This window comes from Zalophus californianus, chromosome 3, assembly GCF_009762305.2.
Source record: "Zalophus californianus isolate mZalCal1 chromosome 3, mZalCal1.pri.v2, whole genome shotgun sequence".
In the NCBI taxonomy this organism is placed as follows: Eukaryota; Metazoa; Chordata; class Mammalia; order Carnivora; family Otariidae; genus Zalophus; species Zalophus californianus.
This window is the reverse complement of record NC_045597.1, coordinates 61,709,352-61,734,723: the sequence shown is the minus strand read 5'-3', so window position 1 is coordinate 61,734,723 and position 25,372 is coordinate 61,709,352. Positions and strand designations below refer to the sequence as shown.

Here is a 25,372-nt window from a genome sequence, read left to right as displayed (position 1 = left end):
CTTTCCCTCAAAAATATTGCCATTGTTCTAGGGCGCTATGGAGCAACAGTTTTAAAACGCGCCCTTAGTAGGCCCGGCTACTCCGATAATAGCGCCTCCCGCCCAACCCGAGAACCTTCCTTCACCGGCAACCCGAGAAACGACCTGCCGACCCGCTCGGCGGAAACGCGCTAGTCCGGGAACGCCAGGGTCGGCTCCGGTCGCCGGGGAAGCCGGTAAGTGGTCCCGCCGCCTGGCAGGGAGCTTCTGGAGGAAGGAACGCGGCCGGCGGTGGAGGCCTGGGGCTCGGGGAGCGGGCGGCGCCCCCGCGCGGTGGGGGCGAGTGGGAGACCCGCTCTTGGCGCTCTCGGATCCCCGCCCCAGCTCCGCCCCGGGCCTGGGCAGCTCGCTCGCAGGTCCCCCCCCCCCCCCCCCCCCCCCCCGGCCGCCTCTGTCCTCCCGGCGCCTGCTGCGGCGCCGGGTTCAGCGCTGGTGGCGGCCTGGAGGCGGCGCGGGGCCTCCGGCAGGAAGGATTTGCGCGCCGCTGGCCTCCCGCCTGGTGCGGTCCCCGCGTGCATGCCTTCTCAGCTTGCGCGCCAAGGTTTCTCCCCCGTGAGCCCACTTCTGGCCATTTCCAAATCATTTTACTCCTATTTGACTGGGAGGAGCATACAAAGGGACTTCGTCACACTCAGTATATACAGGTCTTTTACTGATCTTACGGCTGTCATATTGAGTAACGGACAGATGTGGGCAGAAAGGACCAAATAAATACTGGTTTTCAGCTAAGGAAAGTCAGTGGTGGTTCTTGCTTATCGGTTACTGTCCATGACATAGAATAAAGACCCTGAAGAATAAACAATAGAAATATGGGAAAACTTGGCCTCCTTGTTTTTTTTGTTTTTTCTTTTTTAAGATTTTATTTATTTGAGAGAGAGAGAGAGCAGGAGCGGGGGGGTGGGCACAGGGAGAGGGAGAAGCAGACTCCCCACTGAGCAGGGAGCCCTATGCGGTGCTCGGTCCCAGGACCCTGGGGTCATGACCTGAGCTGAGGGCGGAAGCTTAACCGACTGAGCCACCCAGGCGCCCTTGGCCTCCTTGTTAAATCAGGTATTACCAAGGGCCAGTTAGAATAGTGGCAACTAACTTTTTTCTTTCAGATCCCTAAATACACTGAAAGACCTGACTGTTCTTGAAAAGAATTGTTTTTGAACACAATGCCTCTAATTTGGTTAATATGGAGAAATTAATTCTAAAGTTGAAGGTGGTTCTATGACACATGAATACAAACGACATTTTACAGGTTGCTGTAGTGTATGTTTTAGTTTGTGATTTTGCTTTACCTGCCGGGCTCTCCGTGCCTCATAATTCTTTGTTGTGTGATTAGAAAAACAACAACAACAAAAAAACACTACAAGTAGGCTTTCTGAAAATTAAGTTAATTCATTCCATTGTTTTTTTTTTTTAATGCATCATGTTGCTAAGGTTTTAATATAATAATGGCTACCGTTTATCCAGGGCCGCCTCTGTACCAGGCAAAGTGTTAGGAACTTTATATTCAGTCTCCTTTACCTATGAACCAATCCAGCTAGCTGCTTCATCTGGGAAATACAGAAAGGGAGACTGAAGTTCAAAGACTCTGCTTATCTCTTCTTAATCCCAGGCACCTCCAGCTCAACATGTCCTAAAAGGAACAAATGTCTCCCTTCACCATGCCATTCGCCACCCCCGCCACACTCCCACTGTCAGAAAAATGAAACACACACACACACACACACACACTCACAACAATTGTGCTTTTCCCTTTTTTCAGGGAATGGTATCATTCACCCAGTTTACACTGGAAAACTAGGAGGTCTACCTTGTCCCATTCTCCCTGCTTGTCCCCCGTAAATCTGTCACCAAAAATCTTGCCAATTCTTTCCACATATTTTCTTCTTGTTTTCTTCGTCCCCATTGCCACCACCCCATTCCACTCCATTGTCATTTTCCCGCCTTTTCTGTTGTTGGAGTCCCACTCCAGCCCTCCTGTTCTCTCCTGTGGGCATTCCACTCGCTCTGCAGCCAGAGTGAGTGATTTTTTCCTAATATGCTCTCTTGGTTAAAATCCTTCAGAGACAGCACATTAATTACCCCAAGGATAAAATCCAGCAACCTGAGCTTGGCTTACAACGGCCTTCAGATAAGGCCCTGTCTGCCTCATCAGCCTGTGACAGTCCTCTTTTTACACCTTGAACTGAACACAATCTCTTTTGCTCCTAAATAGGCCAGTCCCTCTGCCTACATCACTCTCCCCCTCTCCCCCCATTGCCTAGCCAACTTCCATTCACCCTTCAGGCTTCAGTTAAATATCATTTTCCTGACTCCTCTGGATATTTCTGCCATATGCCAGCATAACTCTTTCTGTAAGACTCATCACCCGGGGCGCCTGGGTGGCTCAGTTGGTTAAGTGACTGCCTTCGGCTCAGGTCATGATCCTGGAGTCCCGGGATTGAGTCCCGTATCGGGCTCCCTGCTCAGCAGGGAGCCCGCTTCTCTCTCTGACCCTCCCCCCTCTCATGCTCTCTCCCTCTATCTCATTCTCTCTCTCAAATAAACAAATAAAATCTTAAAAAAAAAGAGAGAGACTCATCACCCTACATTTGTTGAGGTCTGAGGTCCCATCTGCTTTGGGGCAGGCATGCTAGCAGGGACCATGAGAGGTCAGAGTGCACTTCTATAAAACTGCCTCTAGCATTGATGTATACAAACCACCCTTGACCCTTGAACAACGCAGCTTTGAACTGCACGGGGCCACTTATATGCAGCTATTTTGATAAATGCAGTACAGTCTGTAAATGTATTTTGTATTCAGGATTATAAAACTTGGCATGGGTGCTCAGGGTCTACCTGTTCAGCCCATAAAGGAATAAACTGCTGTTGTCCTATCATGGTGATTTGGAGCTACTTTGAATTCATTCTGCCTTTTGAAAATATATTTACTTGTCAACGTTTCTGTTTTTGAATACAGTTTGGGAGAGGTCGTGGCGCCCCAGCATGGATGGCTACGTGGTCCTGAGAGTGATCGGGGAGGGCTCCTTTGGCCGAGCCCTTTTGATTCAGCAAGAAAGCAGTAATCAGCTGTTTGCCATGAAGGAAATAAGGCTTCCAAAGGTCACTGCTGAAGCCATTAGCTCAAGTTGAAAATGGACATGTAATTTGCCCAGGAAAATGAGTTCTTGAGATTTAACGTGGAATTGTTCTTTCGTGCAAAAGATGTAATGGGTTTATTCATTAGCTTTACAAGGTCTTGATGTATTTTATATGGATTTTAGGTAATTTTTGTGATTAACACAAAGGGAGAAAAGTAGTCTAGGTGGCGATTGATGTTTATTTTATCTCAATGAATATTCTCCAATTTTAAGAAGCTTTGCCAGAAGCAGCTCAGGTGCCATATTAATGAAAATAAAGCATAAAAAAATACAATGAAGAGCAAAAACCTAACATGTAACCTTTGGTATCAGGGAAGCTATTTTGTGGATCAGTTTTGGGTTTTATCTCCCTGGAAGGTGAGGAAGGTGCTGCCTTATCCTTGTTTATCATAGTTGTCACAGGAAAGAATCTGTGCCATGGAGGCTGCTTAAGAGTGTCTTGATCAGTTTTTTAAAAATACATTTTAATAAAATTCTCAGAATTCTAAGTATTTCCCCACGGTGTTCTTGACCTCTTTTAGTGATTCTCGAGTGGGCTTCAAAGTCAGCTGGAGGTTAAAACACGGATTGCTGGGCCCCACCCCTGAGTTTCTGGTTGAGTAGGTCCAAATGGGCCTGTGAATTTGCATTTTTTTAAAGATTTGCTTATTTTGGAGAGAGAGAGAGCACAAGCAAGAAAGACAGAGAGAGACAGGGAGAGAGAGAATCTCAAGCAGCCTCCCCGCTGAGCACAGAGGCCAACAGGGGACTCCATCTCAAGACGCTGATATCATGACCTGAGCCAAAATCAGGAGTTGGAGGCTTAACCTACTGAGCCACCGAGGCACCCCCTTTTTAAATATCTTTTTTTAATTCCTTTTTTTTTTTTTCCAACGGCAGTTTCGTAATTGAAAGATAAGTCATTTGGGTTTTTGTGCTCGGAGAGTAAGTTAGGGGATAAGCAGTTTTGGAAACCAGCTTCTTCCATCCTTACCACACTTACAAACCAGTCTCTTTTTCATCTGGGCCCGCGGGCTGGAAATGTGATGCAGACAGTAAGACATGAGAGCCTTAGTTTTTCTCTAAGGATATACTATGGTTAATGGCATGCTGGCTCTCCACATCAGTTATGATTAGGCTGATGTGAAAACCGGTTTACATTCTATACTTGTAAGGGTATAAGGGGTCAGCTTTAGCATGCAAAATATAGCCATAATTGAAAAATCGCCATGTTTTCTCCTAGAGTTTGATAAACATAAGTTGGGTCACAGTCGTTGCTATAAAACTGCCTTTGGCACTGACGTATACAAACCACACTTGATCCTTGAACAACGCAGATGTGGGCTGCATGGGGCCACTTATATGCAGATTTTTTTGGTAAATGCAGTACAGTCCTGTAAATATATTTTCTCCTCCTTGTGATTTTCCTGTAACATTTTCTTTTCTCTAGCTTACTTATTGTGAGAATACAGTATATAATACATGTAACATACAACATATGTGTTAATTGACTCTGCATGTTATTCCAAGACTATTAGTAGTTAACGTTTTGGGGGAGTCAAAAGTCACAAGTGGATTTTCGACTGCACGTGGCGGGGGATCACTGTCCCCGACTCCCATGTGGTTCCAGGGTCAACTGTATACTGTATTGCTATAAAGCTCTCAAAGCTATCCATTTTAAAATGAAGTGGTTCCATTTATGCTATTTAAAATCTTCTTCTAGTCTCTCTCTGGTACACAGAATTCTAGGAAGGAGGCTGTTCTGTTAGCCAAAATGAAACACCCCAATATTGTTGCCTTTCGAGAATCATTTGAAGGTAAATATGAGTTCCCCCAAATAAATGCATTGTGGAATTTGATTTATGGCCACCAGGCTTTCCTCAAGAGTCTTCTGTTTGTTTTAGCTGAGGGACACCTGTATATTGTGATGGAATATTGTGATGGAGGGGACCTAATGCAAAAGATAAAGCATCAGAAAGGAAAGTTGTTTCCTGAAGATATGGTAAGAGACGGGCTTCCATGGTTTCTCTCAGGGTTTAGAAGCAAAGTGTGTATAAGTTCCAATAAAGGCACTGTACGTGTGCTTACCTGATACGCTTGTTAGAAACAGTTCACTTCTGTATCAGTGCTACTGCTTTGTATGCAGGAGGTGGCTGCCTGAGGTATTTTCAGCAAGTTCAATAGATATGTTTATAAAATATCAAGGAATAAAACTTCTGTGTTTAGAAGAGTTTCAGAATTGTATTACTCCTATTTTGTCCTATATATTTCAAATTTTAAATTTTGTTGTACTGACATTGTAGAAGACAGATAGATTTATTTTGCATGACTAGAGCATCAGAAGAATGAAGCCCAAACTCCTGTGTCGTGGGAATGCCTATTCTCACACTTTTTCCTTTTACAATTTAGCACTTTCCTTTAAGTCTGGTACTTCCTGCCTTTTTAAAGGAAAACTGTGTATTAAATATTACTGGAATGACTTGACTAAGGAAAATATTTAAATAAACACCCTGGGACTTAGTTTGATTTAGGGTATAACGTGTTATAAAAGCATTTGGTATAAATATTTTTATTTAGAAGTTGTGTTGTTAAAAATATGGATGCCAGAGAAGGAGATCAACCTTGGCTTCAAATGAATGAATCTCCATAGCAAAAAAGAAAAAAAAAATCAGTTTGTCATTTAATTATAGGTTTCCTAGGTACTTAGAAATTCTGAGTACTATTGACTAGGGATTTATAAGAAGAAAATGCTGACTCACAGGATGGTTGACAATATAATGAAATCTTTCAATGTTAATAAATTAACATTCTGAAAAGGCAAATGAAAATCTGACGTAATGATTACAACAAGTTGTAACATACTCATTCCTTAGTGGTGAACTACCTTTATATATATATTTAAGAAATACTTTTATTTGGTTGAATTCAAGAGAACCATAGTGGGAGTTTTATTGAACTAAATTGCTATTTAGATCATACACAAGATGATGGAACATGGGATTCAGTTTTTCCGAATTCCTCCAGGCAACATGGAATCTTAGTTGAAGTATGTAATTTTTAGGGGTTCTGTATTTACATTATGGAAAATCCAGGTCAACTAATGCCTGGAGACGATTCTTTGGGATTTGGGGTTAACACGAACCAGTTACTGCATTCCTGCAGTTACTGCATGCTTTTTCCTTACAGATACTTAATTGGTTTACACAGATGTGCCTTGGAGTAAATCACATTCACAAGAAACGTGTGTTACACAGAGATATCAAGTCCAAGGTAACTGGAATACCTTTTGCGGCCTAAAAGCGAAAACAGAAACAAAAACTATTCCACTCAGTCTTTTTTCTGTGTTCTTCTCTTTCCTTTTGGGACATTTTCATTTAGCCTGGAAGCATTTGTCAACCTAATATTTATACGAGCCAAGTACGGTACTACCTGAGAAAGATCATTAAATCTCGGGCGCCTGGGTGGCTCAGATGGTTAAGCGTCTGCCTTCGGCTCAGGTCATGATCCCGGGGTCCTGGGATCGAGTCCCGCATCGGGCTCCCTGCTCTGTGGTGAGCCTGCTTCTCCCTCTGCTTCTCTCTCTCTCTCTCTCTCTCTCTCTGACTTTCATGAATAAATAAATAAAACATTAAAAAAAAAAAGAAAGATCATTAAATCTCTTTACTAGTGTATGTTAGTAGGTTTTAAGCTCTCTTAGTGAGTGCTAAGACCAGACCGTACGTTCTCAGATGGTAAATCATCGAGACCTGGACCTGCCCCATGGAGTCCTCCTGACACGTTCCCAGGCGCTCCATCAGGCTCTGCCTGATACGGTCTTTTTTTTTTTTTTTTAAGATTTTATTTATTTATTTGAGAGAGAGAGAGAGTAAGAGCACATATGAGCAGGGGGAAGGGTAGAGGAAGCAGCAGACTCCCTGCTGAGCAGGGAGCCCCATGCGGGACTCTATTCCAGGACCCTGGGATCATGACCTGAGCTGAAGGCAGACGCTTAACCGACTGAGCCACCCAGGTGCCCGTCTGACGATCAAATCTTAAGCTCACTTGTTTGATTTCTAAGCAGTGATCCTGAATTCCCAAGCAGGGGAACGTGTAGCTGTCAAGAACGTATCTTATCCTTTTGTGTTCCGCTCCGGGACTCAGCGGTCAGCATCTCTACCCTTAATCTCCATCATCAGCAGTCTTTGGAAGACAGCTTCTCCGGAGATCTCTGCCTTGTGGGTGAATGATGCAAGACATAATCTCAGCTCTTCTTTTTTAATGCAGAACATCTTCCTTACCCAAAATGGAAAAGTAAAACTGGGAGATTTTGGATCTGCCCGTCTTCTGTCCAGGTATGTATATCTATTCTGTAGTAGTGACAGCAATCAAAATATCCATTATTCAGGAATGCACTGTAATTGTGCTTTGCCTTTTTATGGTTTTAGTCCTATGGCGTTTGCTTGTACATATGTGGGAACACCTTATTATGTGCCGCCAGAAATTTGGGAGAACATGCCTTACAACAATAAAAGGTAAGTAATGTTTTCACTTGGTACAAGAAGTCCCAAGCATAACCGCTTGGTGACAGGCATTGTAGCCGACAAGTGATGTTTGGTTTTTGAATAATATATTTGAAAGCAGTGTAGAATCTAAATGCCCATGCTTCTAGATGAAAGTCACAGTTTTCCAGTTGTTTTAATCAGAGATGAAAGGAACTAAATGTAAATGCCAAAGGAAAGGCTAGTCATTTCTAGGGAACAGTACGAATGACATGACTGCTTCTCACACTCTGCTGCTCTCGCCTGTAAAAGTCCCGCAGTGCAGACTGTAGCCCTACCAGTTATGTCAGAGTGTCTGGGGGTGGGAAGCAGGTAATGGTAATTTTCCAGCATCACCAAATGATTCCAGTGTGCAGCAAAATTCGGGAACCACTGGATTATGTAAATGAGTTAATATTGGCAGGACTTGATAATAAGTACTTGACTGATACGCTCATTAATTAAAAGAAGATGCTATTAAGACCCTATGATTTAAAACATAATATTTTTCTGACTATAAGTAATAACGTGCCCCTTGATGCAGTGGGTGAGCAGGGGGAGTATTGGAAATACAGAGATATACAAGAAAGGATATGGTAGTCACCTACTTTTTCACTGCTGTTAATGACATTTTGGTGTTTTTGCTATCCATTCACTTTCCTCCCTAAACCTAGTTTATGTGTTCTATATATAACTTGGCATCCTGCTTTTTAAAAAATTTTATATTGTATCATATTCATATCACCACATATTTAAACTCTTCACAAATGTTGTTGGTCTAATGATATATTTCCAATTTTCAGTATCATAAACAGTGTTGTGATTAATAGACCTGTTGTACATAAATAGGTCATTATCTTATAACACATTCTTGGCATGAATTCCTAGAAATAGAAACACCTACAGGCTCTTGTTACCTTGTGTCGAGCTGATTCCTGGAAAGAATATGATAATCCATACTGAATAGTTTCTTTAAAGAGTAAAATTGAGTGCATTGGGGATAGAGTAGCTATAAAGGAACTTACTGGGCCAATTGGGGAAATTTGAGCTTGGACAAATATTCGATGATATTATTGAATTAATGTTAAATTTCTTGGATGTGACAATGGTATTGTGTTTATGAGGGAGAGTATCCTTGCTCTGAGGAGATACATGCTGACCTGTTTGTGGGTGAAGTCTTTGGTGTCTGCAGTCATTTTTTCAGGAGGTTCAGATATCTATGGAAGAGGGCAACAGCTCGCAAACGTGGCAAATTTAACAGTCGGGGAGTCTAAGAGCATGTGGACATGTACTTTTCTGTACGTTTGAAATTTAAAAAAATCGAAAGTTAGGGGAAACCATTGATTAAAGCCATTAGTTAAAATGCAAAGAATATGACGTAGAAAAAGTCTGGGGCATGACAACTAGGTTGTGAGAATGATGGAGGAGACAGAAATGCTCAGTATGAAGAAGGGTGGGCGTATGGGGCAAGCTATAGGACTCCTTTCTGAGTTTTGAAGAACTGTTTTGTGGAAGAATGAGTGGTCTTATTCTCTTTGTTTGGGAATGTAGAGCTAACACAGGGAGTGATGAGGGTTCCCAGAAGACACATTTTGGCTTATGAGAAGGAAGACCACTCTCCCTAGAGCCATCCAACAGGGGCACAGGCTGTGCCCAAGGTAAAGAGCTATTTATCAGTAGGTGTGATAAAAAGGCCTGGGGTTGCTCCCAGGTAGTTGGGGTGGAAGGTACACTGAATGACTCCTAAAGCCCTTCTTCCAGCTACCCCAGTCTGAGTCCACGAATACTCCCTCCTGTACCAAATGCTGCTGAAATGATACCTGAACCACCCTGATTTGGAGGGTAGGGGCTTGGGAGCGGAGAGTTTTACTGTGAACATTACTGTAGTAAGTACCTAAGTATTAGACCACACTTATCATGTATTTTATTTTAATAGCTAGGAATTACTGGTGATTTTTATTCTTATTAAAGTTAATTTTTCGTTTTTCTTTTCTTTTATATTTCATATAATCACTCATAACCCATTTGTCATTACGTTGCTTCTTTATGCTTCCAGTGACATCTGGTCCTTGGGATGCATTCTGTATGAGCTCTGTACCCTTAAGCATCCAGTAAGTATGGTGTGTAAAATGGAAAAGGCAGCCTCTTGTCATATCTGGCTAAGCCCTTAGTAATGTGCCAGATTCCACTTGGCCGTGTGCTTCCCTCGGACACTGTAGGAGCGCTGACAGCCTTGACTCCATCTTTGGCCTGCCATCTTGTTCTTCCCTCTGGTGCACAGGTGGTACCACTTTGGATAACTAACTCGTGACCTCACCACCATGCCCCTCGCTCCAGAGAAGCTGGGGGTTAAGGTCCAGATAGTTGTGGAGAAGGGGTGGAGTATGGGGCAGAGAATAGCCCTGCATTCCTCTGCCCGTCTTGCCCCCTGCCCATTGCCCCTGTCGGTAATTACCCTGCATAAAACTCTCCGGAAACGGTACGGAGTGGCTTGCTTTGTTTTTCAGTATTAAAGTACCTTCTTGGTCTGGAGGATCCATTACTGACCCTCCTCCACCTTCTAACAGATGAATTCATACCTGTTTCCATCCCCATCCCTCCCCTCCAGCCCCTGGTAACCTCTAATCCATTTTCTGTCTCCGAGAATGTGTGTATTCTAGATATTTCATATAAGCGGATTTACACAGTACTTTTCCCTTTGTGTCTGGCTTATTTCATGTAGCATAATGTTTTCAGGGTTTATCCATGTTGTAGCATGTGTCACAATCTCATTCCTTTCTATGATTGAATAATATTCCATTATGTGTTTATACCCGGTTTTGTTTATCCATTCATCTGTTGTTGGACATTTGGGTTATTTTCTCCTTTTGGCTATTGTGAAAAAAAAATTTTTTATATTTATTTTTTTCAAGATATTTTAAGAATTAGTTTAACAAAAAAGAGGTTAAATAATTTGGTCGGCTTATTTAGCAGTTATTTAGTACACAGAACGAACAATCATAGCCCTCGTCCCTATTAAGTCTTAGCTTTTCATAGAAATAAATTTTGTCCTTTGGGTACAGATTGAAACTTAGCTCTAACCAAGCATTTTTTCATTTTTTTAAATTTTAATTGAAATATGGTTGACATAGAGTATTATGTTAGTTTCAGGTGCACAACATAGTGATTCAACACTTAACATACGTTACAAAATGCTCACGATAACCATAGTTACCGTCTGCCACCATACGAAGTTATTACGATATTATTGGCTATATTCCCTGTGCTGTACTTTTCATCCCTGCGACTTATTTTTATACCTGGAAGTCTCTCCCTCTTAATCCCCTCCACCTGTTTCACCCATCCCCACCCACCCCCGGCAAGCATCTTTACAGATGGGCCTGAGAAATATGAGAGTGAATGATGGAGAAAAAGCCTTCACCACCACTAGGTGAAAGGCACTCACACTGAAACCACGTGCTGTCTTCCTCGAATGTATGTGGTTTATAACACCAGCTGCATCCTTAGAACAACTTGGGAGACTACAAAATGGCGATGCCTGGGCCCATGCCACACTAATTGAATTGAAACCCATGAGGGTGTCCTGGAGAGTAGTGTTTTATAGAACAGATGATTCTAGGGGCACCTGTGTGGCTCAGTTGGTTGAGCATCTGACTCCTGGTTTCAGCTCAGGTCATGATCTCAGGGTCTTGAGATTGAGCCCGGCATGGGGCTCGCAGCTCAGCTCGGAGTCTGCTTGAGATTCTCTCTCTCCCTCTGCCTCTCCCTGCCCACACCTGCTCTGTCTCTCTCTCTCTCTCTCAAATAAATAAATAAATCTTTAAAACAGGTGATTCTAATGTGCAGCCCAAGTGGAGAACCACTGTTTTATACAAATAAGATTATTTTTAAAACTCCGGTATCTTACTTATGATTATATTCTTTATTCCCCTGATTCTTTTTTTTTTTTTGTGAACTTCATATACATGTTCTTATTTTTTCTAGCAAGAATAAGAATTAAGTGCCCTGACATTTGGCACACAATCTGTTCTCTCATCTGCTTTGAGGCAAAAGTAGTTCTCAAACCTTTAGGAAATGCAGAAACCTGGTATAATGTTTCAAAAGCCACAGATAAAGCAGATTCAGTCTCATTTTTCACGACCTGAATTTTTCCCTTGTTATATGTTGACTTTTTTCCCTTTCTCATATCTTCACTTACATATTTTATCAATAGGGTGCATTTCCAAGGCAGAATGCCAAAATGCTCTTACATAAGTATCACCAAGGCTAACACCTAATGTTAATTTCAGTGTTTATTCTACAGTGAAGATTTTTTTACATGTTATTCTGGCATGTCATTTTGATTCCCATTCTATTGCTTGTCAAATTTTAATAGCTTCTCTGATGACATGAAGGGTAAAAGGGATCTGGTAGTAGACGTTTAAAGCTGGAATAGTCTGGAGTGCATCTCACAAGGGGACAGGAGTAGGGGCTTCTGGGGAGGAGTGAAGCAAAGGGGTGTTACACGTACTGTAAGCCTGTTAGTACCACTGACGTCTTAAAAAGCTACACGTATGCATTACCTTGATTTTTAAAATATGTTAAAAATGTGTATCTGCGCACATACACTGCGAGTTTTAAAGTATCCAAAGCTGGAATCGATGCTAACCCTTTCTCCAGATGGGGAAGTTTTGCACTGTTTATGTTTACCTTCCTTCTGAACCCACCATAAGATTTTGAATAGTACCTTAAGGCTCCCTCTGGGAAGAAAAATGACCAGGCAGCAGATACTTTTATAAAATTAAATTAATTCATAAAAGTTCCGTTGAGCTGATAATTTCTTCCACTCTTGCCTTGTCTCTGCTCTTACAGTTCGGTTTTACTTTTTAGTTTCAGGCAAACAGCTGGAAGAGTCTTATTCTCAAAATATGTCAGGGGTCCCTGTGCCCACTGCCATCTCAGTACTCTTGTGAACTCCAGCATCTGATCAAGCAGATGTTTAAAAGGAATCCCTCACATCGCCCTTCCGCTACAACGCTCCTCTCTAGAGGCTCTTTGGCTCGGCTTGTCCGCAAGTGCTTACCCCCAGAGGTATGTTAGATCGACTGGGAGTGGTTTTCAAGTAGGGTCAAATGGTTCGTTATCTTTTAAACACAACATGTAGTACATGCTTGTACAAATTCAAATAATGCAGAAGAGTATACAAAAAATAAAAACTTCCTGCCCCTCCTCTCCCTTCCATAATGCCGTTCCCTGAGAATACTCACGGGGAGAGTTTGTGTAACCTTTCTTATCTTTCTCTAGACATGTAGAAACGTCTATTTGTGTGTCTAAATTATAGGTCTTTTCTAAATGGCATTTTTATTTTTCAACTGTAAATACGATTGTGGGGAAGAAATGTTGATAATTAAATGACATTATGGCAGTGGCTTAAGAAAAGTGTACCTTACCTCACATCTTTAAATTCTCTGCTTGAAATTTTCAGATCATCACAGAATATGGCGAGCAGGTATTAGAAGAAACCAAAAGCTCTAAGCATAGTACACCAAGGAAAAAAGGTAAGAATTTTAGAAGGCTTACTTTTTGTTCAGTTTTCATTTAAAATGTAGTTTAACAAAAAAGAAAAATACAATTTTCAAGTTACTAGAGACAATTTCAGAGATCTCCTGATATTAAAATTTTCTTATTGCTGTTTCAGATGTAATTCTGTACTGATTTTTATACTTTTAATTTTCCAGGGAAATTACTAGGCTCCAAAGAGCCTAGTTTGGAGATTTTAATGATGTAAAGATTGTTCTCTGTTTCATTATTAGTACCATGTTCCCTTTGGTCAGGTAGGGAAGGCTTCTGTGGCCTGGCCTAGGAATCTAACCATGAAAATACAATGTTAATCTTGTAGGAAATTATCCCCACGTGTCCAAAGAACCATCTGGTAAACAAAATTTTTAAAAAAGCAGAGCCTTGGGACACCTCGGTGGTTCAGTCAGTTAAGCATCTGCCTTCGGCTCGGGTCGTGATCCCAGGTCCCTGGGATCGAGCCCCACATCGGGCTCCCTGCTCCGCGGGAGTCTGCTTCTCCCTCTGCTGCTCTCCCTGCTCGTGTGCTCTCTCTGTCTGACAAATAAATAAACTCTTTTTTAAATCCATCAATCAATAAATGCCTTTTCAAGAGTTGAAACTGTCCACATAATAGCTGCACAAAATTTCCATATATATTTAGTTGATCCTGAATAAATTTCAAATGTAATTTATTGTCTCTTTGAAAGTTGTCATCTCTTAATTTTTTCAAAGCTATTTTTGTTCCTTTCTTTTCTTTCTTTCTTTTTTTTTTTTCTTTTTAAGTAAACTCTATGCCCAACATGGGGCTCGAACTTACGACTCTGAGAGTAAGACTTGTCATAGGCTCTACCGACTGAGCCAGCCAGGCGCCCCTATTTTTGTTCCTTTTTATCTGTCATCAATGACTCAGACCTTCCATCTGATGATATCCACCGAAGATGGTAGATTCGACCAGAATAAGAGAGAAGACAGATAGAAATAGATCATCAACTGTAGGGACATGTTGTAAACCCTCATTGTTTGGTGCCCACTATCTCAGGGTTACATACTCCACAAGAAACACTCAAAAACCCTACTGTTTTCTGACAGTTCAATTTTAAATGTTATTTTTGTAGGATTGTATATCCTTTTAGTAATGCAAACCCCTTGGTCTTGTAATTCAGGCTTTTCTCCATTCCTTAAGGGGTAGCCAATTACCTTTGTTTCCACAGTTTGCTTTAGTGTTAACTTTACGTTAGGTACTATTTTGTAGCTTTTGTCCTCATCCCAGGGTAGTGGGAAATTAGTTTTAAAATGCTAGGCAACAACAACAATAAAAGCCAGTCTAAGAAAAGTTTCAAAATAGTTTGGCTAAGTGTAGTCTTACCATTCCTAAAAAAGAGGAATAAACCAGCGGAGAAAGGCCAGCATGCAGACCGTGTGTCTGGTGGCATCTCCACCAGAACAGCGAACGCTCCCTGAGGGCCGGGGCTGCGTCTCATTCGCTCTCTGTTGTATCCTCAGCACCTGTCATCACAGATGCTCGATAGCAAGTTTTTACAATGTTGAATGAATGAGGAACATGGATGGCCGGGCTCTACTGGGGCAAATCAGCCACTCTTCCCAAAGGGATCTGGCACCCAAGTTCTCGCTGACTGCTGCTACCAGTGCCTCGTGAGGGAACAAGCAGCTCCCTTCTTAGGAGGGATCCCTGTTCCACGGGCTGTCATAGCTGTCAGGAAAAGCGCCACAGCTAGCCTGAGCTTGAGGTGACAGTGACCTCCCAGGGATGCGGAGCATCTCACGTTTCAGATGTTAAAATCAGGAATAAAACAGCAGAAACAGCCTCTGTTTAAATTACTGGGTGGGATGGGGCGCCTGGGTGGCTCAGTCATTAAGTGCGTCTGCCTTCGGCTCAGTTCACAATCCCAGGGTCCTGGGATCGAGCCCCGCATCGGGCTCCCTGCTCAGCGGGAAGCCTGCTTCGCCCTTTCCTGCTCCCCCTGCTTGTGTTCCCTCTCTCGCTGTGTCTCTCTCTGTCAAATAAATAAATAAAATCTTAAAAAAATAATAAATAAAAAAATAAATTACCGGGTGGGTAAAGCTTGATATCACTATTCAGGCTAAGGTTTTGGCTCTTGGACTTCAAAAACTTTTGTCTTTTGGGCTTTCTGCACATCACATGAGGAACTTAGTCACATGAGCCTCTGCATGCCTTCTCTTCCTACCTTCTCTTTTCTTTTTAAGCAGACCCCAGCAGAAGCAAGATAGCTTTGGAAAATGAAGCAACCACGATGGTAAGAGCTTGGAAATTACATTTATGAAACCCCTGTCTCTTGGGTTCTCCTCTCTTGGGTTCCGTGGGCCTGGTCCCTCCCGGCCAGCAGTTTCTCGGCCTTTGGCACAAGAAGTAATTGGTGGCTGTCGCCCGCGCTGTCAGCTGAGCTGCTGGAGATCCCCGAGCATTTGGTTCATGTGCCTTGTTTTTCTGTTTTTAATTACTGATGACCAGTGGTTTCAATGTAGATGTGAGAGAGCGGTGTTCTGCTTTCAGTCATGAACATCTTGCTTTAGCTTGGCTTTTGGTTTGTTTGTCATTGTGGTAAACCATATATAACACAGAATTTCCCATCCTAGCCATTTTTAAGCATACGATTCAGCAGCATTAGTCACATTCACAGTGTTGGGTAACCATCCCCGCTCTCTGTTTCTAGTACTTTCTCATCACCCTGTTACAGAAACTGCCCATTATATAATAACTCCCCATTCCTCCCTGATGTGCACTGCCACCCCAAGCTCCTGGTAACCTCCATCCTACCTTCTGTCTCTATAAATGTGCCTATTCCAGATATTTCACAGGAGTGGAATCATGCAGTAGTTGTCCTTTTGTGTCTTTTTGCTTAGCATAGGGTTTTATTTTGTTTTGATTTTGCTTAGCATAGTAATTTTAAGGTTCATCCATGGTATAGCCTGTATCAGAATATTTTCCTTTTAATGGCTAAGGGATATTTAGATCTGTATTTTGCTCTTGACATTTTTCTGTTTGGAACTTTTAGTGCCTCCCCATTATCTGACAAACCAAGTTGACATTTTTCAGCCTGGCATTCAAGGTCCTGCTTGTCTTGTTTTGCCCTGGGCAGCTGTGAGCTCTTTAATATGAAAGCTGCAGTAAAGGCCTGAAGAGAACAGCGGATCTACTTCTGAGTGTTGCCAAACTCAACCCAGTAAATCGTGCCCTACTCACGATTTGTTTTACTTTCTTCATCCACCTTTTAATTCCAAAAAGAAAAAATGTACTAACAACAAATCATTCTATTTATGGAATGTACTAGTAATTAAACTTCTCAAATTTTTTGGAATGGAGATTTGGTGGTAAATAAATAACAGCATCCCACCATTATGTTGCCACAAATGGACTAGATCCTGCCCCTGTACTTTTTTTTTTTATTCGTGTGAGAATATCTATTTTTTCCCCAGCTTTATTGAGGCATAATTTATATGCAGTAAAATTAACCCATTAGTGTAGAGTCTGATGAATTTTGGAAATTTTATAGTGTCATATAACCACCACCACAATCAAGATCTAGAAATCCCAGCCTCCTAAAAAGTTTCCTCAGGGCTCTTTGCAGACAATCCTGACCCCTGTCCTAGGCAACCACCCCTGTCGTTTTGATACTCCCTACAGTGGACACATCCAGGTGTTCTTGCGGATGAAAAGAGGGTGAAATGTAAGCAGAACGAAGAGAGAGCCAGGAAACTGGTCAGTTAAGGGAAGAGCTGAGGTAGGAAGAAGGTCTTGGGCAAGCCGGCAAGGCGTGACGGTGTGAGGGCAGAGCCGAGTGGCACCGAGCCAGGAGCACTCTTTGAGGCTGTAGTCCGTACAGCAGTGACCGTCGGCCAGGATGCAACATCAAAATGCCCTCAGGGCTTTTAAAAACTGCTCATCACCACTACCCATCGCGATTCTGACTTCTTTGTCTATGGGGGGGCCCTTCGCCTGGTGGGGAGTGAAGTCTGAGAACCACTGTATAGAAATAAGCACAAAGTTCCAGTTACAGCCTACTGTTTATTTATTCATTCCACAAATCATTGAGAACCTATATGCTGGAAGCTGTCTAGGCATAGGAAATGTATTCCTTCTCAAAATATATGCAGATTTAATGGCGTCTAGACAGTGTGTTACTATATTTCATGAAATCAGGAGCTTAGATAATTTGGAAAAATACCAAATTAAGTGGGAACATTTTAAAGATTTTATTTACTTATTTTTAGAGGGAGGGTGTGGGAGAGGGAGAGGGAGAATCTCAAGCAGACTCCCTGCCAATTGTGGAGGCCTACACGGGGCTCGATCTCACAACCCTGAGATCATGGCCTGAGCCGAAATCAAGAGATCAAGATGTTCAACCGACTGAGCCACTCAGATGAAGTGGGAATATTTTGACCATATATAGCAACTTTATAAAATACCTCATTTTGAGGGGTGCCTGGGTGGCTCAGTCATTAAGCATCTGCCTTCAGCTCAGGTCATGGTCCCAGGGTCCTGGTATCCAGCCCCACGTCAGGCTCCCTACTCAGCAGGGAGCCAGCTTCTCCCTTTCCCACTCCCCCTGCTGTGTTCCCTCTCTTGCTGTGTCTCTCTCTGTCAAATAAATAAATAAATCTTTAAAAAAAAATCTCATTTTGATATTCCAGCATGAAAAGCCCAAAACAGCAAACCATACTGAAATTTTTCATTACTCATTGCTTCTATAAAGACCTCTCAGATACCTCTTGTTATTTTATATATCCTCTTCATATTTGCATTGATCGATATTAGTGATTAGTAATATAGGGGCACCTGGGTGGCTCAGTCGGTTAAGCGTCAGACTCGTTTTCTGCTCAGGGCACCATCTCCGGATTGTGAGTTGAGCCTCGCGTTGTAGTCTGCGCTCAGCATGGAGCCTGCTTGGGCTTCTCTTGCTCCCTCTCCCTCTGCCCCTTGCTCTCACTCTCTCTTTAAAAAAAAAATCAGGATTAGAAATATATATGACTTTAATATATATGTATGTATATGGTTTTTAACCTACATATAAATATGTATGACATATAACATACAGTGATGTGTGGGGTTCTATGGTTATTAATGTTTTTTAAATTCATTAATCTTTATTTAAAACTAAGGTAGCTGACTTTGCCTACTTTACCTTGTTTGTAGTATTTTAAGCATTTTTAATCTGTATTTTTAATCCCTTTTAAAGCCAAGGGAAGAAGAAGCTAGAAAGTACAGCCACACTAATTTAGAAAACATTAATAAAAATTCAGTTGAAAGTGCACTGGGGACAGTAAACAAAGATAAAGGTAAGTTATTCAAAATCTAATTGTTGTATAAGTGAGGAATTGGGGAATATGGAAGGAATATTAATTTTCATCTTACTAGGTCATAGGTGTCATAAACAAGTGGACAGGCAGATTTTTGTTTGTTTATCCAGTGATTTATTTAATGGTATAGGAATACTTTATTACTCGTAAAAAAAAAGAGAATAGTGTTTATTAATAAGAGCCTTTAGAAAAAAACAGTATTTCTTGCACTCTCTGTCATAGAAACCATGTGCAGAAATATACAACCTCTTGGGGCTTCATTCTTGTACATTGTATAATATATATATGTGTTTTTAAAAATTCACTTTCATGATTAGCTTTACCTTTTCATTTGGAGGTTTTTTTTTTTTTCATTCCCTTTACTGCTTAGACTTGAAAAACATTGTGAGTGGATTTGAGTTTGGAAGAGAAAAGAAAGATTTCTTTCTATGTAGTTGTTCAAGTATATGTGTTCATATAGATGATAAATAATATGCTTAGCAATACTTTTTTACATTTTAAAATCAGATAATAAATCAGTCCATCTGAGGAAACTCAGTTCACCAAGTCCTGTCAGGCGACAGTGGGAGAAAAATGTCCCCAACACAGCTCTCACGGCTTTGGAAAATGCAGCCATACTCTCCTCCAGTTTAGCAGCCGGGGATGAGAGAGGTTAGTAGTCAGTTGAATGCTGTTACTATTTAACATTTTCTTTAGGTGATTTTTTTTTTTTTTTTTTTTTAAGGGGGAGAGCAAGTATTGGTGGGGGCAGAGGGAGCAGAAGAGAGAGAGAATATGAAGCTGGTTCAAGTCCCATTGTGGAGCCCGATGTGGGGGTTGATCCCACAACCCTGAGATCATGACCTGAGCTTAAATCAAGGGTCAGAGACTTAACCACCTGAGCCACCCAGGTGCCCACTACAGAGCATTTTCTCATGATTGTTTAATGGGCTAGAGATTGTTCTTGTTGTTTTTAATGTCACTCTGTAAAAGATATTTGGTGACATGTATCAGAGCAGTGCTCATGTAGGTGAGTGAAATAGATTTTAGTAGAGAGGAAAATACAATTAACTTCGCTGAAAATACAGTCTGGAAGATATATGCTGAAAATCTTTTTTACGTGGCCCTAACTGTCACCTTTTCACAACTAGGTGGTTCTGTAATAAAGTACAGTGAAAATAACACCCGTAAGCAGTGGCTGAAGGAGACTCCAGAAACTCTGATGAACATCCTTAAGAATGCAGATCTCAGCTTGGCGTTTCAAACATATACAATATATAGACCAGGTGACTCAAGTCTATTACCTACCTGTGGAAACCTTTGATTTTTTTAATTTTTATTTCAATTTATTTATTTATTTATTTATTTATTTATTTATTTATTTATTAAAGATATTATTTATTTACTTGAGAGGGAGAGAGTTCATGAGCAGGGGGAGGGGCAGAGGGAGAGGGAGAAGCCCACTTCCCGCGGAGCAGGGAGCCCAGGGGCTCAATCCCAGGACCCTGGAATCATGACCTGAGCCGAAGGCAGATGCTTAACCTACTGAGCCACCCAGGCGCCTCCCCTTTGATTTCTTTAAAAAGTGTGGTAAGATATACATAAACTAAATTTGCCATTTAAACCATTTTTAGGTGTGCAGTTCAGGGGCATTAAGTATATTTCCGTTGTGCAGCCATCACCAGCATCCATCTCCAGAACTTTTCCCACCTTCTGAATCTGAAAGCATGTACCCATTTAAAAATAATTCCCTATTTACCCTTCCCAGAGACTGATTTTAAAGTTATAAAATGATTCATAACATTGTACATTTTAGGTTTCCTTGAATCTTTTTTAGCCAGTATTGAGCTCTAATTAAAATTTCCCGTGGAGCTTCATTACTTTTAATTGCTTATTTGTTTGCTTGTTTTAATAATTGTGGGACTACTTTGGAGAGTAGCCCATTTTTAACCATGCAAGTACACCACTGCCTTACTCACTCTACAGTTCAGACTCCATCAAGGTAAACTTTGAGGAATTTCAAGATTTCTTTTGCTCTATGCTTGAATCCTGCTATATTGAATAGACCTCAAGAAAGAGGAATAATTAGGATTTGACTTTATTATCATTTCTACAGACATTTTCACTAAAATTGCACAAAATTACCTTTTATAATACTATCTTTAGGAATCGAGGCCAAAGGACTGCATTAAGGGTGTGTACATGTGTGTATAATTTTGATAATTCAATTATTAAGCCATCTTGCTAAGTTAAGATCTAAGATAAATTATGCCAAGTAGAGCGTGTAATGCTGTGGCAAGCCTTGACCGTATTTATTTTAACAGATTTAGTTGTCTTTATTTGGTCAGTATTTATTGAGTGCCAAACATGCCAGGTTAAGATTTAAAAAAAAAAAAGAAGAAGAAAACACAGCTCCTTCCCTGGGGGAGTTTGGTGGGAGACCAGCACTCAAGGAGAGAGGTTTAGAGTGGTGTAGATGAATTTTTAGAGGTGTGTTCTGATAGAGCTGTGTGCAAATTGTCTTAGGTGCCCCAGCAGAGGTGGGTGCATAGAAGGATGGTGTTAAGGAAGGTTAACAGTTGTGAATTTTGTTTTAGCAATTGTAGGTCCTGGATTTTGTTTCTGGTCCCTGTTCACTGTTTAAAACCTATGTCATAGCTCTATTATGAAAGGGTTTTATAAAGATTTAGCCCACATTTTTGTGTTAGGTTATTGTTGTGTGAGCAAAAATCTGAAAGCAGTTGCCATCTAGAAAATTTTTTGAAAGCATGCATGTGGTCTCCATTCCCTAATTTTATTCCCCATCATGGGAGAGAGTTGGGGGTGGGGAGCTCAAAAGAAAAACAACTGGAAGACGACGATCCAAAGATAACTTTAATATAGGTTCTTATATTTGAAGGTTTTAATTATGATTTTCTAAATTTTTCTTTTGAAGAAAGTACTGTTTTTAAGTTTAATACCCATACTGATGCTTCACAGGCCTGTTTCATGCCAGAAATCATGCTCTGTAATGGGGAAGGCACTACAAAAGAAATATACTATTGTCCTCAGTGAGCCAGCAAGCTTTTGGAGGATTTTAGTCCGACATTCACTAATTACGCCACTACTGTTAAAATTCGCATAATTTTCCTCTGAAGGTTCAGAAGGGTTCTTGAAGGGCCCCCTGTCTGAAGAAACAGAAGCGTCAGACAGTGTGGATGGAGGTCATGATTCTGTCATTTTGGACCCAGAGAGACTGGAACCTAGACTGGATGCAGAGGACACGTATGTTGGGATATACCTACATGGCTCTGGCCACTGTGTGTGAAAATCATACCTTAATTTCAGGTTTAGCAGGAGCTGGTTATATTACTCGACATCACAAATGAATATTCTTATCTTGGTCTTTTGTCTGGGACGAGTAATGCATTATGGTATTTTCATAGAATTCCTGAGTTCAACCGTTCACCTTGGACTTATTATTTTTTAATATATTGGATTTTATTGGCAAATGTTATAGAAACATGAAAGAAGTGTTCCTTTGGAAGAGCTAACAGTGTTTTACCTCTGGTCAGTTGCCTTATGGAGTGCATTTTTCAAAAATGTAAATATTGTGACGTTAGTGTTCTGCTTTGAGCCACCAAAAAATACTTACTGTGCCCCTGCTGTGGAGGCTTAATATCAAAATTGTGTCTTCACAGGGACTTTGAGGAGGATGACGACAGGCCTGACTGGGTATCAGAACTGAAGCAGCGAGCTGGCTGGCAAGAAGTGTTGGATGGGTAATGCCCAAGGAAGTGCTCCTTCATCACATCGGGTAGATGTTTAAAGTGAGGAATTAATGTTTGGATAATATCAGCTCATGGGATCCACAGTTTTCTTTGGGCACAGAATGAAGAGGGGGAAACTGTGAATATTTAAAATTGTTCCTGATTAGTACCACAAGGCTTAAAAAATCTGTAACTCTCATGAGTTTTTGAACTGAAAGGAGAAGGCGTGGAAGAATGGCTCTGAGCTTCAGGCTTTGCATTTGGAACAGAAATCGGATGCTACTGCTTACAGTTTGTGTGATTGTGGGCAATTATTTAAGCTCTTTGAGCCCCAAGTTTCCACGACTCTAAAATGAGGGTGATAATCCTTCCTCATAGGGGTGCTGACCACAGACCATGGCAGCAGCCCATCATGTTATTTCTGCACTGTTATGATTGGTGCTTAATTGCTGTATAACTCTTTTTACATTTATGAAAGGTTTGAGGATCTAAATAAATTTAATTGGAAAATAATGGTGTGCAGCTTTCCAATAAGGCCTGTTTCTGGGTAGTGATCATGATCTTGGCCAATGACCCGCCATCCTTAAATACCGGCCCTCACAGGATGCACAGAAGCACCCAGGTCAGAGGATCAGCTGTGGGAAGCGGGGGCGGTGGGGCAGTACAGATCTTGTCAGAAGTTGGCAGTCTTGTGCAGGAGAAAGAAATAGGCCAAAGGTGGAAAGTATTGGAAAGTAGAGAGTGCTGTGGAACTCATGGGCTAATGGGATGCCAACTTGCGTGGGTCACCCTGACATGCATGTGCTGGGTCCTGTCATTCCGTCCTGGGATGCGGTCGCGAGGCGACATATTATACTCCAGAAGAAAGAGGCTCCTCTCTGGAGATCTCACGGAGGTAAGTGTGCAAACAGCAGAAGCCTGAGCAGGTATGAGGAATGGTGCTCCAGCGAAGAACCAGGGAAAGTAGCTGAATCTATAGCAGGATGATTAATAGGGATCTCCTGAAATATGGAATACATACATCTTATAGATTTAAACCATTTTTTTTAATCTTCAGGTACAAAAACTGTGGTATAGACCTTCACCCCACCCACTTTGTCTACCTTTAGACATCTCGTCATCCTTCGTCTTCTCTGTTCTCTCACAGTCTCTCCATCTGTCATTTTTCAGGGCCTTGACATTTTTGAGGAATACCAGTTAGGCATTTTGTAGCATGTCCCTCAGTTTTTCGTCTGGTAGTTTCCTCGTGATGAGACTGAGCTCAAGGGTTTGGGGAAGAATACCATGGAGGTGAGGTGCTCTTCCCATCACCTCTCATCAGAGAGTATGCGATTTCAACATGATTTATTACTGCTGTTGTTAACCTTGGTCACGTGGTTAAGGCAGTGTCTGCCAGGTTCTCCACTGTAAAGTTACCAATTTTCCATTCTTGGGCCCTGGGAAACAGATTTCCTAACTAGAGTGCAGAGTTATGTACTGTTCCTAGTGCCTCTACGCGAGTCACTGGGTCCAGCTCATCCTCAGCTCTACTTCCTGAAGGGGGCTATAATCCATTGCGAAGTCATTTGTTTTATTCCTTCAATTGATCTAGATTTGGCCACTGGGAGTTTTCCAGGCTGCCTCTGTGTTCCTTTGACATGCCCTCATTCTTTTCTGTTTTGAGACTTTCCTTACTTTCTGGTACTACAAGAAGATTGTCCAGGCGCATCTTCCCCAGCCTTCTCTGTCGCAGCTCCAGAGTCAGCCATTTCTCCAGGGAGCCTTGGTTCCTTTCATTGGCTTAGAAACCAGGATCTGGGGGTTGGGTGTGCTTGTTGCTACTGGGCCATCACTGCTTTTAGGCCCTCTTAGCAGACAGAGCGAGGAGATCCATATATGTTTGCTATCCTGTGCACATAACGTACAGCTATTGTCACTCCTGTGCCTCTCCGTCTGTATGTGATTAAGCCGAGGATGAGTTCATACTGATGTCTTGGACTCTGATCTAGTACCACAGGGTTCATTCTAGCCTTCCCCTCCTTGCTTTTCTGTGGCTTCTCTTTCTGACAGTGAAAAACCTGGCTTCAGCCATCCACTCTTCACTTAATTGCTCAACACCAGAATACAGATGTAAAGCAGTTTCCAAATTAATCAACCCATATTCCCGTGAGAAACAAATTTCTCAACTGGAGTACAGAGTTCATGTACTGTTCCTAGTGCTTCTAGCTTTAGAATTCCAGTTGAAACACCATTTCCCAGAGTTACTTAGGTTAGCTCCGCCCCCCCCTTTCTTTACCACTCTCTTGAAGACTTTTCAAGAGTTAAGGTAGGCAGGGATAGCTTTAAGGATAGTTCCAGATACCCAGCTTCCATAAATACTGTATTCTGTACCTCTTAATCATCTCAAACTTTAGCATTGCCCCAGGGAATGCTGGGGCATTCCCCCAAACACAGGGTACTTGGAATTATGTATATAGTTATTGAGAGACCGAATGAGTCTTGAGTGGATGACAGATCCTTTCACACGTCAGTTGGCTTGCAGGTTTTGCTCTTAATAACACTTCAGGATATTTAATGGATGATCAGGAGCCAGTTTTAGTGATATTCTTGACTTAAAATGAGGCAAGAACTGAGGGATACTTTTAACAAAACTTCCAATTCCTGTTTATTTAACTGAATGAGGTTTCCCAGTACTTAAAGCTTGAAAGAAGAGAAAGAGAAAGAGGAGAAAAAGAAAAGCAAGAGAATCATTGTTGGGGCACCTGGGTGGCTCAGATGGTTAAGCGTCTGCCTTCGGCTCAGGTCATGATCCCAGAGTCCTGGGATCAAGTCCCGCATCGGGCTCCCTGCTCCTTGGGAGCCTGCTTCTCCCTCTGCCTCTCTCTCTCTCTCTCTCTCTCTCTCTCTCATGAGTAAATAAATAAAATCTTTAAAAAAAAAAAAAAGAATCATTGTTGAACCTTGTCTATTCCAGCAAAAAGTGAGCATTCATCTAGTGGATACTAAGGGGAGGGAAAAAAAGCCCACTGACATCTTTAAGTGATGAAATTTCCAATACAGTTTTGCTTTTTATGTTTAATGATTATTTATCAATGTGATTAATTTTATTTTTTACCAATTCTGT

At 41.6% G+C, this 25,372-nt stretch overlaps 1 protein-coding gene across 4 annotated transcripts; it reads left to right on the top strand.

The window, feature by feature from the left end:
- The first annotated feature begins 94 nt into the window (after positions 1-94).
- NEK3 (NIMA related kinase 3) lies at positions 95-22,776 on the top strand. 4 transcript variants are annotated; one of them, XM_027591238.2, is made up of 16 exons: positions 95-215; positions 2,990-3,132; positions 4,873-4,966; positions 5,054-5,151; positions 6,357-6,419; positions 7,413-7,480; positions 7,574-7,660; positions 9,723-9,777; positions 12,536-12,736; positions 13,131-13,203; positions 15,431-15,480; positions 18,421-18,520; positions 19,049-19,192; positions 19,672-19,806; positions 21,658-21,784; positions 22,201-22,776. In XM_027591238.2, exons 2-16 carry the CDS (start codon positions 3,016-3,018, stop codon positions 22,283-22,285), a joined length of 1,497 nt encoding a protein of 498 aa, XP_027447039.1. In that variant the 5' UTR covers positions 95-215; positions 2,990-3,015; the 3' UTR covers positions 22,286-22,776. The 4 variants fall into 4 exon arrangements, with proteins under 4 accessions (XP_027447039.1, XP_027447038.1, XP_027447037.1 ...); XM_027591237.2 differs by having other exon boundaries at positions 6,336-6,419; positions 15,434-15,480; XM_027591236.2 differs by having other exon boundaries at positions 6,336-6,419.
- The last annotated feature ends 2,596 nt before the right edge of the window (positions 22,777-25,372 follow it).